Source organism: Sciurus vulgaris (assembly GCF_902686455.1).
Source record: "Sciurus vulgaris genome assembly, chromosome: 11".
Lineage (NCBI taxonomy): Eukaryota > Metazoa > Chordata > Mammalia > Rodentia > Sciuridae > Sciurus > Sciurus vulgaris.
In genome coordinates this window covers 99,083,454-99,104,244 of record NC_136472.1, presented here as the reverse complement: position 1 = coordinate 99,104,244, position 20,791 = coordinate 99,083,454, and the positions used below count along the sequence as shown (strand labels likewise).

The 20,791-nt window shown below is 31.3% G+C and overlaps 1 protein-coding gene across 4 annotated transcripts in view; it reads right to left on the bottom strand.

The window, feature by feature from the left end:
- The window catches only part of DYNC2H1 (dynein cytoplasmic 2 heavy chain 1), a 344,715-nt gene that overhangs the window by 276,377 nt on the left and 47,547 nt on the right, over window positions 1-20,791 (bottom strand). For all 4 annotated transcript variants that reach the window (XM_079101898.1, XM_079101901.1, XM_079101899.1 and 1 more), the window contains exons 31-41: window positions 19,676-19,826; window positions 16,724-16,929; window positions 15,298-15,480; window positions 14,557-14,739; window positions 11,883-12,106; window positions 11,058-11,173; window positions 8,561-8,760; window positions 7,549-7,813; window positions 5,991-6,198; window positions 3,918-4,047; window positions 545-700 (exon numbers count right to left, since the gene is read on the bottom strand). In XM_079101898.1, the coding sequence (XP_078958024.1) occupies window positions 545-700; window positions 3,918-4,047; window positions 5,991-6,198; window positions 7,549-7,813; window positions 8,561-8,760; window positions 11,058-11,173; window positions 11,883-12,106; window positions 14,557-14,739; window positions 15,298-15,480; window positions 16,724-16,929; window positions 19,676-19,826 (2,022 nt within the window). The remainder of the gene's footprint in view (window positions 1-544; window positions 701-3,917; window positions 4,048-5,990; window positions 6,199-7,548; window positions 7,814-8,560; window positions 8,761-11,057; window positions 11,174-11,882; window positions 12,107-14,556; window positions 14,740-15,297; window positions 15,481-16,723; window positions 16,930-19,675; window positions 19,827-20,791) is intronic.

Below are 20,791 nucleotides of genomic sequence, written 5' to 3'. Positions count from 1 at the left end.
AAACACAGAGAAAGCAACACACAGTGCTATTAAAGAAGCATCAAAATGGGAAAAGAAGCTGAAACAATGTTGGAGGTCAACAGAAAGAAAATCCCTTATGGTGTAGAATTTATAACAATTGGCTAAAATACAAACTTTGCACATGTTAAAGAAAACATTTACTAATTATTAATTCATCTTTCTATTGCTAATTGCTAAAACTTTTCTAAAGAGATGATTAAAAGTTTTTATTATTCTGAGATTTAAAAGCAATAAAATAATTATATTTATTCATGTGGTTCACAAACATCTAACATTTTTATGTCCCAAACTAGTCTATTAAAACATATTTATAAAATTTTAACACCATAAAATAGATCAAAGGAGAAAATAAATATATATAAATATGTACACATACATATAAATGAACTGTTACTCTACTGAATGCATAATTTCTAAACTTGAAAGTTCTATACCTTACAATTACAAATCATTGTATTTGGGCAGTTAAGAGTTGATGAAAAAGAAAAGTGTTGACTGAATAAAAGCTTTAAATATACATTACCTCTTTGGTAAATTCCAGGCGTGATTTCATATTCAGATTTCCACCAAGTCCCCTTATGAGATTAATAATAAATTGGTCATGTTCTTTGCATCCATGTAGGTGAGACAAACCATTCATCACGGTCCCAACCAAACTTGTTTCTACCACATAGTCATTCTGTTGATTAAAATCCATAGTACAAATATTAACTGGCAAAGTGAGAACCACACAAATAAACATTCACATATCGTTTTAAAAACACTCTTTAAATTCATCCTTCCAATCAAGTTGTAGGAAATTTGGATTTTATTCAATATATTTACTCTTTTTTAAAAAATAAAAACATATTTTATTCTACAAATGCTAGAGTCCTCAAATAGATATATGGTTTGCCTACTTCCTAACCCTGAAAACTATAAAAGTAAAATTATTATTGCTCACCTCCTCCTGCTGATAAAAAGAACTAGAAGCAAGAGCTATAATAATGACTAGATGAAAAAAAAAGGCTAAGAAAAGCCATTTTAAATGAAAATAATTTGAACTTTCCTCCATAAGCAGAATTTTAAAATAATACTTTTAGATGTAGGTGGTATAGATGGTTTTGATGTGTAAGCTTCTGGGACCTTGCTAAACCTGAGAGTTCACATGAAATTATGTTTCTCACTCTTTATATAACTATTTACTTAGAACCAATCATACATTAGATCTACATGTGGTGCTAGATTTGAAAAGAGAAAAAAGTGCATAAAACATAGTCCCTGTCTTCACAGTACTGAAGCACGAGAGAGGAAATGTTTAATACGTTGCAGTAGAAGCTACAGAGCAGCACAACAAGGTGATGTGAAAAGTAACTTAAATTGAAGGTTCAAGGCCTCTTTGTAAAAGGTGACATTTAAGCTAACATCTGAAGGATTAAGTTCTATCTGGCCATGCAGAAAATACAGCACCTGAAAGGAAAACTTAGTACCTTTATGTACATCAAAAAAAGCTTAACCTGGAGGAAGCAAAGAATCAGTGGTTTATTTTTTATTTATTTGTATTTTATTTGTATTTCATTTCATTTCATTTTGCAGTACTGGGAATTGAACCCAGGAGTTCTTTACCAGCTACATCCCCAGCCCTTTTTGTTTTTTTACTTTTACACAGTTGTTGAGGGTCTTGATAAGTTCTGAGGTTGGCCTTGACTTGTGATCCTCCTGATAAGTTCTGAGGTTGGCCTTGACTTGTGATCCTCCTGACTCAGCCTTCTGAGTTACTGGAATTACAGGTATGTGCCACTACTTGGCTGGAATCAGCAGTTAAAATTAAAGAAGGGGGCTGGGAATATAGCTCAGTCGGTAGAGTGCTTGCCTCACATGTTGGGGTTCAATCCACAACACCAAAAAAAAAAAAAAAATTAAAGAAGACCAGAGTGCAAAAATAGGCCACAGTAATACAAATTTTATTTTCACTGTCCTTAAAGCGGTGTTAATAAGAGATTAAAATGAAACAATCTACATTTTTAAAAGCTCACTCTGCCTATATAATAAATAATTTTGAAGAAAATAAAAATGGGAAAAAGAGTGGGCAGAAGGGCTCCCAGGACAAAAGGTGAGATAGAGACACTTTCATACTTTCATCTTAATTGCTGAACTAATACAAGAAAGCAAAGTTCTAGTTAAAAATTTCAGTATTTGACTAGAGCATTCATTATGTTATATATCATACTATGAGAATGGTGAATAAAAGAAGAAAGAATCTCTCAACATACACACACACACACACACACACACAAAACCTCAAACAAAAACAATGACTGGACTTCCAAACAGAATCAGTATATTTTCTAACTGCATCTTTGGTAATCTAATCTATGGTTAATAATCTTATCTTGTCTTCATATCTACAGCCAAACTGCTATACATATATATTTCATTGAGTAATATAATCCACATTCTAATATTAATAGCAGGTAAGTAAATGATCTCAGGGTATTACAGTAGAGAGACTCAGCAGGTCCTATATGTTTTATTAATGACATATCTACCAAAAAAAGTACCACAAATAGCATCAGGGCTAAATTAATAAAGTAAAAACATTATCATTCACTCACTACTCTGTTAATACCAAATTTCTGGGGCTACAGTAAGGAATATGACAGGCGTGGTTCTTACCCTCAAGGTGCTTAGAGTTAACTATAAACAGATAACTGAAAGATGATTGGTAGATGTTGTATATTGCTATATAAGCATGTAGGAAGAGTCGGGGCTGGTGGGTCGGGGCTGGTGGGAGTGGTTCCTTCTTTGAGACTCCCAGGGAAAACTATTTCACTTGCATATTTCCTCAAAAATCCCTATTGCTTTGTAAGGATCAAATCTCTACATACTTACAAAGAAAAGAAAAAGGTTGTGAAAACTACAGCAAGATAGATCTCCATTTCTCTATGAATTCTGTTCAATCACAAGATATTAACTTCTAAATCAAATTCAGATTAACAATCAAATACTTTCAAAACACTCATTGCTATTTCTTTCCTGTTTTGTATAGATAGGTTAAGTTTTTCATAAAAGTAATGACATGAAAGTTAAAAAAAAAATCATAGAATATCTAGAAATCCTCCAGGATCTTCTTTGCATGCTAAACTTCTAATTATGCTTCGAATTAAAAATCAAGTGTGATCTCTTATTTAAAACTTTTCGAAGGGCTGGGGTTGTAGCTCAGTGGTAGAGCACTTGCCTAGCAAGTGTGAGGCACTAGGTTCTATTCTCAGCACTGAATGTAAATAAATAAAATAAAGGTCCATTAACAACAACAACAAAAATCTCTTCTAAAAAAACGGGAATATATTTCTGTTCTGCTGCACTGTGGTTATCTGTTTATACAGCATTTCCTTCATTAGATAGATCTTAACCAAGGAAAGGGACTACCCTATTAATCTTCACCCCTCAAAATCTCTCTAGTACTATGTTTGACATATATTAGTTAATTCACTTTTGTTGAATAAATGTCCATACATTATTGTAAATAACTCACCATCCTTTTCCTACTTAATAATAGTTTAATATTGTGTTTAACAAGATATATACATAGGTACTAAATAACAGAGTAAAATGTGACAGCAAGATGGTTTTGCTAGTGAAAAATAAAAAAGATATCTCAATATTTTAAAGATATTTAGGTAAGGCATTCAAGTTATTGTAAATGAAAAATTAAAGTGATTAAAGTGTTTTTAAAACTAATGTAATCAAAATTTATGCCAAAAGATATGGAGGAATGGCAAAGACAACAAATACTTCTCACCTCACCCCCAGGTTCCAGCAGAGCTTTGCCATAAGGCAGTAAAATGTAAACAGCACTCTTAATCATTATACATGTCACTTCAAAACTTAATTATGAAATATTATGGTCAATTTACCTGCTTTAGAACCCATTGTAAAGCCTTTTCAAAATAATCCCTAATCCAATTTTCAAGATTATTCCTGTATTTAGCAGGCTGATTCCTCAACCAAGATTTTATCAGAGAGTTAAGATCTGTCTCTTCATCACTGAAACACATTAACACAAACACATAAATTACTTAGGAAGAAATTCTCAATTTACTTTCCAATAAATTTCTGCTCCATTAAACATTATTCCACACAAGTATTTTATCCTTTAGCACACAAGAGTTGGCTTTGATTACTTTTGTGTGTATGTGTGTATAATAATTAATAGCACCCATTGCACTACTCAAAGTTCCCATTTTCAGGAGGTCAAGGGTCACAAATTTTCTCTCATATGTGGAAGTTAAAGAGGAAGAAGTAAAAGGAGGGTGGGTGGGAGGGTCTCATGAAAATTTCAGGAGATCAGTAGAACAGAGGAAAGATACCAGGGGAAATAAACAGGGGAAGTAAAGGGGAAATAATGGGGAATGATATTGGCCAAATTATTCTGTTATCTTGTGTGCAAGCATGAATATGTAACAACAAAAAGCACCATTATGTACAACTACAATACCAATAAAATATGTAGGGAAATAAAAAGGTCCCCATTTGGCCTATTACATAGCAAGCTCTTAGCAAATATCTGCTAAGATAGAACTGAAACATATGGCAACCTAAAAAAAGTTAATATATATCTCTGTTTTCATGAAATCATATATATTCATTATGCTTCTCATAAACAATACCTACTTCACAATTTTACAATCCTCTTTAGTAATGTGTGGTGGGTTTTTTTTTCCTGCTATATATCCATCCACTCTATCTACTGTTTATTTCATCTCTATTCTACCTTGCATTATAATTATTATATTTAATGTCCTTGGCTCGAAGGTATGTTCTAAAAAGACTAGCCCTCATAAATGTTAGTTTTACTCATTTCCTGCTCTTTGCTAAAGTATCTAACTTAACATATACATAATAGATACCCAAGTTTTAAAAATTTAACTGAAACTTACTTTTTATCCTAATTTTCTCACAAGATTATAAGAATACATTGAAGAAACAGTAAATTGAACAGAAATACTATAAAACTATAAATTGAAATTATATTACTTTTTTGCATTTCATTTTTTATTTTTATTTGTTCTTTTTAGTTATACATTATAGAATGTATTTTGACATGTCATATTACAGAGTATAAAGTTATATTACTTTTAATAATTAATACCTTATAATATTAGTTGAAGGTCATGACTAATTTAATGAAATGTTTCCTATCATGCTCTCAAAGAAGAAAATTAAAAATACTTTTAAAACACAATATGAACCAAATTAATTACACTGCCATATATGGTACACTACCCAAAACAGCTTCAAATGTCCCTATTAATAATCAAGCACTTAATATAGACTGATAAATAAAAAATCCTAAAACATGAACTCAAAAAGTAAAATAAAACTTCTTTATATATACCAAATATTGTTCATTTTGAGTAATGAAATGGGTTCAAATGTCCACGTGCTGGTATGTGACCATTGCCTATGATATCTAAAATTAGTTTATAATTCGTTTTTGTTCCTGAAGCTTCTTCTAAATACACTGAAGAAAAATGTTAAGTAAAGAGGTTTTCAGTTTGTTAAATGAAATGGCTGAAATATAGAACCTATTAAACTGGGATAGGCCCTAAAATCCTACGAATCTAAGATTCCAAAATTAAAACATTGTTGCTGAGTTTTTAAATTATTAGCCCGTAGTTCATGATTAGTATATATACACTCATTTCTCTAAACTCAATCATAATATTTAATTGAAGAGAAAAAATTTTAAAAAACTAAATACTGGCTGTTTCACTTAAACAAAAATATTGTTTAGTAATTGTGATACAACTCAAGTGCTAAAATAATTCTGTTACAGAAAAACAAGAACTCTCTGAATAAGTTAAAACCCAGCAAAATACTGCAAAAGAAGTTAATCGTAAATTTTTAAAAAGTCTGTATGCTATTCATACTATACTTGATTTAGCTATAAAACCAAAATACTAATTGAAATATACTTTATGACTTACCTAAGAAATATCATTCCCATTCTAGATATTGTGGCTGGTGAGGCACAACTTAAATCATGAGTTTCAAATACAAAGTTAACATTTGGGCCAAACTGAATCCTTTCTCCACTAGGCATAGTGAGTAGTCGATTATCATCCAGAACAGAATTCAAAGATTCTATCCATTCAGGGTCAATATCACCATCACAGATTATCCACGAGCTCACATCTATTTGAAAACCATAATAAGGCAGTAATAATAGTTAAAGATAAGGAAAACCTATTACCTCTTATAATTTAGAAGTGATTTTCCTTAGTATATTTTTATTACTGAAGTTGAATATAAAGAAGAAAAAGTTGAACAAGTTAAAAATTTCATGGAAATTTTTACTACAAATCTGCTAAAGAATTCAAGAGTGATCCTGGTTTAGCTAGCCAAAAGACTCAGCTATATACCATGCAATAACGCTTCATTTATCTATAAAAATACAGCGTAGGCAATCTCCCTAAAAGAAATTGGTATACAAGACTTAGATGGTCCTATTCCCATGAGATAACCTATAAAATTCCTCTGACTTTCGTCTTTTAATATATCATGAGAATACAAGAATGCTTGCTATGTAATATGTTTCTTTTAGAAAATATTAGAAACTCAATTTTCAGTGTCAGTGCTTTTTTAATATACATAAAAACTGACTCAAAGGGAAAAAGCAGATTATACATACAGACTTTCCAGGAACCCACTTTTTCTTTATTCATCCTCCCTAAAATGGGAGTGGTTCAAGTTTAAAATATTTCAAACAGAAATGTATCACCAATAAAAGTGTGAGAGATGAGACTACATCAAAAATCCAATGTCTTAACATTGGATTTCTGAACATTCCAATCACTGCCTTAGAAAATAAGTATTAACTAGATTATGACCTGGTAAAAACTAAGGAGTCTCCACTGATTCTACCCAAAAATATTTTTAAGCTAACTCAATAAAATTCAGATGCAGATAGGCACAGTGGCACACGCCTATAATCCCAGAGGCGCAGGAGGATTGTGAGTTCAAAGCCAGCCACAGCAAAATCGAGGCACTAAGCCACTCAGTGAGACCCTGTCTCTAAATAAAATACAAAATGGAAGGGACAGGGATGTGTGGCTCAGGGGTCGAGTGCCCCTGAGTTCAATTTCTAGTACCCACTCCCCCCAAAAAAATTAAGATGATAAAAATCTACTGTTTTACTACTTAACTTTTCAAAATGATTCAAAATGTATTCAAACTAACAAATTAATAGTTAATAAAAACCAATTAAATTATGAGGTATTATGATGTCAACTCAGAAATCAAAGATTTTTATACTTACTCAGTAAACAGTTTACAATTTAAACAAGTTACTTTAAATTTTTATTTTATTAAAAAATTGGTACAGAGTGTAAGTCAAAATGTTTTAGTAAAATATCAAATGCACATTTTATAAGGTAGTTTATGGCTCTGTGTAAGGTCTAAATTATAAGGACAGCGTTACAGACAGGTTCTATTATTTTCTACAACTTACTAACTAAAGCAATGAATTACACAGTAGAGACTAACCTTGTGGTTCACGAACTACTTGGCGAGCACTATTTGTTAAAACACCATCAGACCATTCTCTTGTATCCATGTCAATATGGCCTAATAATTGATGTCTGGGCATAGCTTTGGGATTCATCGTATATTGTTTTACTGTTTTGCCAATTTTACAAAGTGCTGCCCTTAACATTCGCCAAAGGGTTGATTTCCCAGCACCACTTGGACCAACAATAACGACTCCCATCCTCTGGCGTAACTGTTCATATAATTCTAAAGCTTTCTTGATCTAGTAGAAAAGAAATGTGTTCATATGTTATTTATAATATTCAATTATATTCAGTTCTGCTTTCATCCTATATTGTTGTTCTATTCCAAACATGTAAATTAAGCTTTTGATCTCGTCAATGGAAGATAAAATGTTAAATAAAACAATATCTAAATAAATACTAACATATTTACGATGTGACTTTTCAATTCAATATTTGTTTCAAAGAAACAGAATGCTTTTAGATTTTTTGACAATATGGCCCTTATTTTCTTTACTCATTCATTCATATACAGTATGTTCATTATTTTATTCCCTCATTCATTCATTCATTTATATCCTACCTTTCTTCAAAAACAAAATCTGAGGGAAGTGTTCATTTTTACTAGCAAGACCCACCGAAAAGAAGTTCACCTAGGAAACTATCAAAATGAAGCTAAATCATATATAATTAATTATCAAAAACACATATGAAGGATTATATGCCAGATACTAGGATGGGCACCAGGAATAAAATGGTAAGCAAAAATATACCCAGATTCTTCATTTTCCATGAAGATTACTACTTGATGGGGGATAATCAATATTAATCAAATATACAATTAAATAGTACACAAGTATATATAATAAAAGTAATAAAAGTACATAATAAAAGGACTCATCAGGACTTCAAAATCAGAGAACTGAAGCAAGTAATGTTAAGGTTGAAAGAATAGTTAATAAGGAGCTAAGAAAAGCTAATATAGTAAAAATATTCTTGACGGTTACCTGATTCGGTATGATTTCATAATTGGCCTCTTCAAACACTTGCTGTAATGCAGCACTTAGTTCCTCATATTCTACTTCTTTAAAGTCAATTCCAGGAAAGACATCTTTAATCAGTGCATCAAACCGGGTGCAATCAGCAAATGTAAACTTTGACATTGTATTAAGCCTCAAAGCTTGTACCACAATATGACTTTCATCAGCTAGAGAAAAAGTTTTATTTTAAAATAAGATGCTATCAATTTAATGACTACAAAAAAGTTTTTAAGTATTCTATATTCTTAATATACATTATTAATCATTAAATGATGCACTAGAAACATTTAAAGATATATTAAATCATGTGAACTGGCAAGCCTAACCAAACTTTCTATTTTTGACTATTGAAAAATAAGTATCACTAAACAGTCATAAAATTCTTTCTATAGAATCTGAATTCCAGATTACCCAGACTTTAATAATAAAAATAATTATGACTTATATTTGTATATTTTACTTTTATGATCTTTATAACAACTCTATAAAGTAGGTAAGAGAGTATGATTATTCCATATTTACATATGAGACATTAAGTCTAAATGTTTTGCCTGAGAAGGCACAGTAGTACTACTGGTGGGATTTGAATCCAGGTACACTAATTCAGAGATTCAGGTATCTCTCCAAATATACCAATACTGCCTCCCAGAGAGTTTATGTCCTAAAACTAAAAAAATAACAAATTGAAAAGCAATCTTCAATAAGCCTTGTTCAATACTGGTTTACATGGGAGGCTGAGACAGGAGGATCACAAATCTAAGACCAACCATCCTGGTGAAATCTTGTCTCAGAATTTAAAAATGGGAAGGTTGGGGATGTAGCTCAGTGGAAGAGTGCTTGCCTAGCATCACAAGATACTGGTTTAATTCCCAGTACCAAACAAACTAACAAAAAAGTTTGTTAAGGACTAGCTACAGTTCTTGAATCAATCACTAAATGTGATTCTCAGATTTTTCCTTATATTTACCACCATGGAAATAATATCATCTATTATAGCAAACAATTCAAAAATTAAATGACTCAGCATAATAAAAATTCCTAATTTCTGATTAAAACAAACTGGTTCACAAATTCATTCTAAGACCAAATGCAAAGTAATATCATTGCCAGAGTCCTACTTTCAAGGACATGATTGATAACATATATATACATAACAAAGGCAAGCATGAATCATATACCAGCTTTATTTATTATGAATACGGTTTAAATATTTCTTAAAAATCACCAGAGATAGATGAATGGAAAATATTTATTTAACTACTTTACAAAATAGCTATATCTACCCTTGTATATGTCAAAATAAGAGCTAAATTAGTTTCCTTCGATAACATATATAGTTTGATCATTTAAATTCCAATCAAGTAATTTTATATAGTCCTTTCTGCTATTTTCACAGTGTTTTACTTATTTTTCAACAACCTGAAGAAACTGAAAGTTCCCATGAAGACCTACATCCATGGATGATAAAATCATTTATTTTATTAGCAGAAAATCATTTATTTTACATGAACAAAAATAATATAAACATACATGAGTCCATATAAGTTAAAATAAAAATATAACAAAAATGTAAATGAGGAAAATGAGACAAATATTTACAGAAGAATTTCAAATAATATATGTAGATCCTCCCCCCTCTATAGAGTGGAACATCCTCATTTTGAGGGTCAGCTAGATTTTTTAACATGTTTCCACAGCACAAAGTAGAAAACAAGGAAAATAATAACTTTACAATGGAGAAATCTAGCAAACACTACCTCAGTTAAGCGATGAAAGACAATCTCACCAGTGGTTAGTGTCATGTGGTGCTCACGTACCCACTGATACAATGTGATGAATACGGCACTTCACCTCTACCATAGTCTTACCAAATTTCATAACTCAATCTAACCAGGGTATGCTCTATTTGAAAGAAAAGACTTCCATGTACTTTAAAACCTTCTGTTCTTGTTAAGACTAGACAAATTCTCAGGCTATACTCCATATCCTCTTAATTAGGAACTCTGGGAGTGGGGTCCAACAGTCAGTATTTTAACAAGCCACCAGTGATTCTAATGAACATTTAAGTTTGAGAACAAGTGAATTAAACTATTCCTTTACATGTTACAACTATTTAATATTTGATGTACATTTAAAAATTATTATATGAGGGGTAAGGAGTATATAGCTCAGTGGTAGAAGCATGCCTTTCATAAGACCCTGGTATCCTCCCCCAAAAGTTATTATAGGACATCAGACTAAAAATTAGAAAAAAATCAAACTTTAATTATAACATAATATCAAAAAATAGGTTCATTAGTTATGACAAATGTAACAAAGTAATATAGATTTTAACAAGAGGTGAAAATGGGAGTAGGGTATACAGAAACCATCTGTATCTTCAACTTTTCTGTAAATATAAAACTATTCTAAATTGATCTTATTTTTTTAAATAAATTATTATAATTGGAATAATCAATCATACCATTCTGTTTAGTCCCATTTTTCTTCAATTGTCTAAGAAGATTTCCACTTCCTCGCAGAACTGTCTTCAAAGCTCTCAACCCCCAATCATAATGTTGCTGAGGTGTCAAAAGTTCCCTGAAATAAAGACATGGAAATCCTAAAGCAATAACTACAAGAAATTCTTTTTTCATCACAGCCAAAGAAATACAAAACAAAACTACAGACATATAGAAATACTGATATAACACTAAATTTATGTAAGGAGTTAATCACAAAAAACAGTCACTCAAGTAAGCTACTGAATAAAGATAAGTGGTGCTCAGGATCAGGATAAACTAGTTAATTATCTTACTTAAGATACAGACAGTTACCTCTTATTCCTAAAGTCTTTGGTCAATGTATCTTGCTCTACATCTCTGGTAACTTGTTCCCCACAATCTCTTAAGTAATTTAAACCAAAATTTTAGGCTGCCACCCCAAAATCAAGGTGTACTATGAGACATAAGATAAAAGGAAAATTGGGAAAGTTTTTCTCCAAAGAATGGTAGCTTTTCCGTGGTGAACTAGTAAATTAATTCATTAAGAAACATTTAGCTAGAACACTCCAATATAACTATTTTAAAGAAAAAATCAAATTAGTAATATTTCAGAAAAATAAGTAGTTTTGAACCAGATGTTTTTATTGTTCAAAGTAAAAGCTTTCACATAAACACCTTAAATACATAAACTCATTAATATAAAAAAATCACCAAAGCTGAATTGGAAAATGTGAAAATGAACACTAATAACCTTAATCAGCCATTTGAAAGGAAAATATAAACATATTTAAAACAAGAAAACTCACCTAGACAGGTTGAAGATAGCTACCAATTTTCTGCCCAATACTTTAGCATCTTTAAAGCCTTCTGAATAGAGAATAACTTCTGCAATAAGCTCATTGTCTGGACGAGACATAGCCACTGGCCTAAAAAGCTGTTTAAGATTATCAGGCAGTTTTTGTCTTCCTCCATAACCTTTTCCAGCAGGATTCATAGTGATAAAAATCCCAGAATTAGAATTTATTTCTACCTGAAATATTAGAATATCAGCATCAAAGATTTGAAATTATATATATTGTCCAAAGAAATTTTAATGTAACATATTTCTATGTAGTCTTACATCTTAGAAAAAAGTAACATCCAATGTGCTAACCCATATCCTTACTCAACATATAATAAATGGAACAGGAATACACTGCTTTACAGGGGTTCTTCATAATGAGTTTTTTGAGATTGTAATTTTAAGAGAGGGTACCTAATTTGAATGTCTATTCACGCATTCAACATGTGTTTAATTAATGTCTTGTTTGTGAAAGGCAATTTAATAAGTACAGAGAGATAACTTAGAACAAAAGTCCACAATAGTTAATGCCCTAGAAGCATAGATATACCCTAACAAGGAGGTGACTGTGGGATAAATATCATGACAGGAAAAAGTATAAGAACACCTTGTGAAAGCATGATCAACATGGCACTAAGAGGAGAAGCTAAAGTACAAAGTGTAAACAAAAAAGGTCAATTATTAAGTAGAAGAAACACCTACAGTAGTGAAACTACAAAATCCAGATTGGAAAGAAGAGAGGCAGAAAAGGAACTGAACAAGAGCTTCACAGAAGGCAAAATACAAATAGTCAAAAAATATATGAAAAATGTTCAACATCTCTAGCAATCAGAGAAACACAAATTAAAACTACACTGAGATTTCATCTCACTCCAGTCAGAACGGCAATTATCAAGAATACAAGTAACAATAAACGGTGGCGAGGATGTAGGGAAAACAGTCCACTCATACATTGCTGGTAGGACTGTAAATTGGTGCAACCACTCTGGAAAACAATATGGAGATTCCTCAGAAAACTATTTAACCCAGTTATCCCACTCCTCAGTATATAACCAAAGGATTTAAAATCAGCATCCTACAGTGACTCAGTCACATCAATGTTTATAGCAGCTCAGTTCACAATAGCTAAGTTATGGAATCAACCTAGCTGCCCTTCAACAGATGAATGGATAAAGAAAATGTGATATATATACACAATGGAGTATTACTCAGCCATAAAGAAGAATGACGTTATGACTTTTGCTGGTAAATGGATGGCTCTACAGACCATAATGCTAAGCAAAATAAGCCCAAAAAACCAAAGGTCGAATGTTCTCTCTGATATGTGGATGCTAACACACAATAAAGTGGGAAAGGAGGGAAGAACAGAAATTCATTGGATTAGAAAAGGGAAATGAAGGAAAGGGAGGGAGAATAGAAACAGGAAAGACAGTAGAATGAAATGGTCATAACTTTCCTATGTTCATATATGAATACACAACCAGCAAAACTCTACATCATGTACAATCATAAGAATGGGATCCTAATTAAAATAAGTTATACTCCTTGCATATATAATGTCAAAATACACTCTATTGTCATACATATATCTAAAAAAGAACAAAATGAAAGAGAGAAAGAGAAGAAAATAAAAAAGGCAGAGGTTAGACGAAAGAATGAATTAAAGTAAAATATGTTTATGTCTTAATTATTATATAAATGGAAAAGATGTGATTAGGCTTAAAAACCAACAAGGAATCAGTAGAAGTAGGAAGGCTGAAACTCTAGCACAGGGTACAAGAGAAAGCCATGGAAAACAGATTCCAAAGCACAGGTGGAAAGATTAGTACTGTTTGGAAGAAAAGGCAACTCTTTATTTGAAAGAGGAAGAATGGGAAAAAAACAAGATGTGAAATAAATTAAATTTGGATAATAGGTAATTCTCAATTTTTTTTTTGTCAATAATCATGTAAATAACATTAAAACAGGTCTTACAGACAACTTTGTATTATGAAAATGTTAGTATGAATAATAGCATAGTTTCACAATTCTTATAACTTTTGGTATGTTCAGCATTACATAATATAAAGAAGATGTTTACATTTTCTACACAAATAAATCTATATTCTAACAAGACGAATGTATATCTCCCATGTACATTCTCCCATGGGAAGAAGTGAGAAACAGAATAGTTATGTGCTTATTATTTTAATACTCATGAAATTGTGATTTAAAATGTGTGCTTCCAAATAAGACAGATCTGAATTTAGTTCCCAGTTCCACTACTTTTACTATCAAACCTTTAACCATGAAGTGGGGAAAAAAAAAGTATCTATCTCAAAGGATTGTAGTATTATATGAGAAAACACATTAAAGCAATATGTATAGTGCTAACACAAGTAATAGTATATAATGTATAATGTAATAATACAAATACTATTATAACAGATTTATTCCATATTAAAAGTTTAAAGATGAATGGTAAAAGTGCAACCAAAAAAGGATAAAAAACCTCAGAGACATTTCATAGATAAAAAGGCTTACCGTACTCATCACAGATTAGACACAGGGGTACCAGGAGAAAAAAAGGTAGAACAATGCCTAAGTCTGAGTAAGGACAAGTCTTATAAAAAAATATTTTAATTCTTTCATGTTTCTACCTCTTTGCCAAGTAGTTCACATACAGTTCTATGATTCTTCAAAGCATCTTGAATTGTCTGGATTTGCATGGATACCGCTGACAGTACAGATTCTTCTAGTCTATTGAATTCATCAAAACATCCCCAGGCCCCACATTTCACCAAACCAACAAATATTCGCCCCATTGACTTCACATCTATGCCCTTAAAAAAACAAAAATAAAAATAATGTTCATAAAAAAATAATTTAAATCTCTAATAGTAATTTAATATTTCATGTTACATATTGATAAAGTAATCATTTCAGTCATCTATGCCTCATTTGTTCTTTTTAAAATAGGGATCAAGTAGCTCCTCTTTCAAAACTCAGTGTGGGTTCAAGGAATAAGCAAAATAATGCACACGCAAATGGTCTGAAAAATACACAAAACTGCAACAAATGAAAGATTTCGTTATTTAAGTTGAAATATAAATCTTACACAAAACACTTTGGATATCTAATTTAAGATTCAGTATTCTCCTTACTATAATTCATTTTTTACAATGTAACATTTGTTCTGCATTAAAAATTACTTCTTCACAATAATTCTCCATGGTAAAGTTTTAGGACAATACTATGTGCAACCTCTCTCTATTTTTCTTTTCAATGAAGACAAATTCTGTCTACATGCAATTTAAAATAGAGTATTACATACATAAGTACATGACAACTAATCCAGCCATGTTGAACTCATTATATATTTTGATAATTATTTATTCTACCTCATCACAATTAAAAACTAAAACTTGTCTTCCAAGAAGTCCACCTAAAGCCTTTACTGATTCAGTTTTTCCAGTACCAGCTGGTCCATAAGGATTTCCTCCAAGTCCCATTTTCATGGCTTGCGTGAGAGTTAGGTAGCACTTATCTGTCAATGGAGTATAAACCAGCTTGGGAGCATTACCCTAAACAAGAGAAATACAATGTCAGAGTACTGGTGTTCAAGGAAACATTTATAAATATTTATATGGTATGAGATTTAAGAAGCTAAGAATATAGCAAACATGTTAAAGTTTTCAACACAGAACAACATCCAAATTTTTCTTAGTGAAAGAAACTTTCTAAAGCACAAACTAGGATTAAACTTAGTTATTTCTATCTTCAGTACCATGTTGTTAGATTTCCAAACAGTCTCTAAAGTTATTCACAATGGCACAAAGACATATCGCTAAGAATTTGGTGATAATGGCACAAAGACATACTTCTAAGAATTTGGTGATAATGGCACAAAGACATACTTCTAAGACAAATCCAAAAGTGTATTACATAATAATCATTCCACTTCATATTTTAAAATGCATGTAAATTATTTCCTTGAATCATTATCTCCACAAATCAAAACTACTTTGAAGACTTCAAAGTACACTATTTTTAAAATTGCTTATGAAACTAATAATTTGAAGGTATCAAATAATTCTCAAAATTCTACTACACTGTAAAGAAATATAATTCCAGCTGTTCAACATACACTTGGGTCTCAATATATTTCCTTTTTGAAAGAGGCATGGGCAGCTCTCCTAACATATGCTTATTAAAAAAATTTTTGAACATATTCTGATGAGTGATTCATGATGATAGAAAAAAGGCAGAAGGAATATAACTAGATCTTTTTAAAAACTAATTATGTTATCTAGGCTTTTTGTTCAAAAATTCTTTTACCGTCAAAACTGAAAACATTTAGTAAAAATTCTGGCATATTTACAATTGCACTAATTTTGGCATTGTATAAAGAGGCACAAACTAATTCCTTCTATTGAGGCTGACTATATCCAATGCTCCTTGGATTAATGATATATTTCAAATTCTATATAAATGTCACTCAATAAGAGATACATTTTAGAAAATTCAGTATAATACTGGCAATATTTCAGATTTTTTGCAAATAGAATATATTATTTTTTACATAAAACTTTTTAAATTCTGATGAAAACTAAAGAAAATAATAATACAAAAATATTATCCGTCTGGAGATGTGGCTCACTGGTAGAGCACTGAGCCCTGGATTTGATCCCCAGAACCAAAAAAAAGAAAAAAAAAACTGAAAACTTACTACTGAATAAAAAGAAATAGCACACTTTCTCCTAATAGCAAACTTCCTTTAAATAATTTCTAACTAGAAAAATAAAATATTTCTGCCACAAGTCATACCTGATACTCATATGTATACTGAAGTTCAGAATCCACCATTTGAATATAACATGTGTGATCACTTTTCATATAGAATCTAACTTGTTTCTTCCAAGCCCAGTCTTCAGTTGTATGAACTTGAACTTGATTTAATTGCTTCACCACATCAATATTATGAATAATATCAAGAATCAGTGCTTTAAGTTTCAGCTCCAGAATGCCTGATTCTAAACACAAATAAATAGAATATGAAAAATCTTAGTCTGTGACTTCTGTACTTTATGATTATGTACAGAGAAAATTTTTAATGAATTTAAACAGTAATTTTATAATACATTTGAATCAAATAGTTTGTGCAAGCCAAAAAAAAAGTTGGTAAGAAATAATAAATTTGCCTTAAGGCATCAAAATTCAACAAGAAAGAAGTCCTGGTTCCTTACTTAAGGGAGTAAGCTTATCTTACCTTGTTTTTTCATCTAAATACAGGTAAAAAAAATCTGAACAATATGCACTGAACTGCTATTTAGCACTCAGAAAAGTAAAGAGTAGCAGGCAAATTGAAGAAGCAGAGGCAAATAGAAGTACCGTCAAGCCAGTGGAAAATTTACCTCTTTTTTTTGTTCCCCCTCTCCTTTGTTATCCCCTAGTCCTATACCCAATGTAGTCAGAAATTCAGACTGTATAAAGAAAGAGCTCCAGAAGGAGGTCTCTGAGAAGCAGGAAAGGTATCCTGGTATCTACAGCACTGACAACTAGGACCCAGAAGTACCTAAAACTCTGAGACAAGTTTTAGAAATCAGAAGAACTATAATCCCAAGGTAGTAGAGCAAATCCCAAGTGCTTTTTCTCTCTGTTCTCCCATCAATTGGATAGTATATGAACAGAGTCACAAAAAGTATGCAAAAGAGTAAGGTATATGAAATCTCAACTTTCTGGCCAAAGGACCATAAGAGAAACACAAGAGAACCAGAAAATACCAGGAAGATCATGGAGAAGATTGAAAAAATTATCCCATAAACTTGTTTATCAACGCCAAACTGTTCATGAGTAAAACACATTATAATAATAAACTAAAGACTTCAAGAACTGACCACTATATGGCACACATGGAGTATGGATTCAAATAATATTACAAAGATATGAAAACAAACACATTTGAAATACAACCCACAGAACTTGTCACCTGAACCCAATAGGGATCAGCCACTAAAACAAAACAAAGAATAATATTATTCTGTTATATTTTCTCATAAAAATACATTCAAAATGTTCATAATATAATTCAAAAGGATTAAATATGCAAAGAATCAAGAAAACCTGAATCTATATAAGAAAAGACAATTAACTGGTACCAGTACTGAGATTACACAGATATTAGAATAATCTGTAAAAGACTTTCTAAAGCACTATTATAAAATTGCTCTAAGAAATAACTAAACATTCAAAAATAAAGAAGTGAACATCTTGAAACAAATGAAAAGAAAATGTCAACAAAAAAATGTAAAACTAAAAAATGTAATATGAACTCAATGGAAATTTTAAAACTGAAAAACTACAAAAAGAATTTTAAAAATTATTAAATGGGCTCAACACTGAAATGGAAGGAAATAAGGAAAGAAATATCAGTGAACTTGAAGATAGAGCAGTAGGTAGAAATTACCCACACTGAACAGAAAAAAAATTTTTTTTGTAAAAATGAACAAAGCCTCCAAGACCTGTGAGACAATATCATAGGTCTAATATTCATGCCATGAGAAACTCAGAAGGATAAAAGAAAGCATATAAAGCAAAAAAAAAAATTTTTGAAGTTAATAATAGCTAAAAACTTTCCAAATTTTTCATGAAAAACATAAACCTACAGATTCAAGTTCAGAGAACCCCAAATAGTATAAACGCAAAACAAACATGGCCAGACATATCATAATCATATAACTGAAAACTAAAGAAAAAGATTATCTTCAATGCTATCAGAAAAAAATAACACCTTCTCTATAGAACAATAATTCAAACATTTGTGGATTCCTCATCAGAAAATATGGAGATCAGAAGAAAATGGAACACTTTTTTCCTTTTTTTAATCTAGGGGTTGGGGGATGAACCCAAGGCACTTTATCACTAAGCTTTATCCCCAGTCTTTTTATTTTTTTACTTTTTTTTTTTTTTTTTTTTTTTTTTTATTTTGAGACAAGGTCTCACTAAACTGCTGAGGTTCTCGCTAAGTTACCAGGACTGGCCTTGAACTTGTGCTCCTCCTTAAATGACTGAGACAGGCCTTGAACTAGTGCTACTCCTGCCTCAGACTCCCCGGTCCCTGGGACTACAGACATGCACCTGCATACCTCACTGTGGAACAAGTGTAAAATGCTGAAAAAACAGAAAAATCAACCCACAATAGCCAGTGAAATAAAACCTTCTGAATAAAAGTGGAATGAAGATACTCTCAGATGAAGGAAATCTATGGGTGCATTCACACCCAGAAAACCTTGTCTAAAAGAAACATTGAAAGAAGTTCTTTATATAGAAGGAAAATGATGCTGAATGAAATCTGGAATAGCAGGAATGAAGGAAGGGCATCAGAAATGGTGAACATTTAGGTACATAAAATAAATTACGCTTTTCCTCTTAAACCTTAAAATATGTTTGAGGGTTAAAAGCTAAAATTAAAAGACAATCCCATGGAGTTTTCAGTGTATGGAGATATAATTTTAAGACAACTACAACATAAAAAGAGGAGATAAAGAAATTTATGTAGGGTAAAGTTTCTACATTCCATTTAAAGTAATACATTATTGATTTTAAGTACAATATAAAAAATTAAGTATACATATAACTCACAGAGTAGTAACCAAAATGGATGGATGGATGGCTGCACAGTCAAGAACATAATGAGTACAGCTAAAATTAAAAATTTGTTTTTAAAAAAAGTCCAGATAACCCAAAGGTAGGCAAAAAAAAGGAACATTTTTCCCATACCAGTATTCCCTGGATCCTCAGAACTTGTATCAATGTTTGTATAATGCTCTAACTTATTCACCAGTTGTGTCTCAATCTGATGAAGAGTATGATCTTTGATAGCATTTTCTATATCTTCAGTGAATTTAATCTGCTCTGCCAAGCATAATATCTATTGATAAAAAGAAAAAATATTTTTAAAAGGTGAATTTACTTAGAAATATTTTATAAATTTAAGGAACGACACCATTTTTTAAATTACCAACTGTATATCATATAGCTCTACCTGAATGTCACACTGGCACCTCAAATATTAACAGAGCATTGTGTGAAGCAGCCAAGTCTATGATGAGTGGATAAAGAAAATATGGTATATATATACAATGGAGTTTTATTCAGTCATAAAGAGAAATGAAATTATGTCATTTGCAAATATATGGATGAAACTAGAGACCATTAAGTTAAGCAAAAAAAGTCAAACCCAGAAGGTAAAGAGTTGTGTTCTCTCTCACATGTGGAAGCTAGAGAGGAAAGAAAAAAATAAAGGTGAGGTGAGGGAAGGGATCTCATGAAAATCAAAGGGAGATCAGTAGAACAGAGGAAACGGATCAAGAGGCAGGGGAAGTGGAGAGAGGGAGGAAGTGCAGGGTAGTCACAGTAGCCAAATTATATTGTAATATTGTGTGCATGTGTGAATATCAATTGTGTACAACTAAAATGCACCAATAAACAAAATTTGGAAAAAAAACTAGAGTTCTTTGTTGTGATAGATAATGAATGATTTACATTTTTAAGAATTCATTTTTATCTCACTGCTCAAGTGCCTAAAGTTAATTTTCAGGCTTAAGAGTCAGCAACATTTTTTTAGCCTGTCTTCCAATACATCTCCTAATATAATTATCATTTCCCTAACCCAATTATTATGCAATTCTTGCTTTTTGAATGTTTTATATCTTGTCTTTTACTCTAAGTCAATTTAAATCTGGCCCTATTGACCGAGTACTAGGAAGCATTACCAGAGGTAATAAAGCATTGGCACTAATTGTTCACTGACAATTATTTTAGTATTCTTTAGGGACTTAAGATTTTTAAAGCTCTGTAGTTTGTTTTAAAATGATAAAAGATATAAAAGATGTG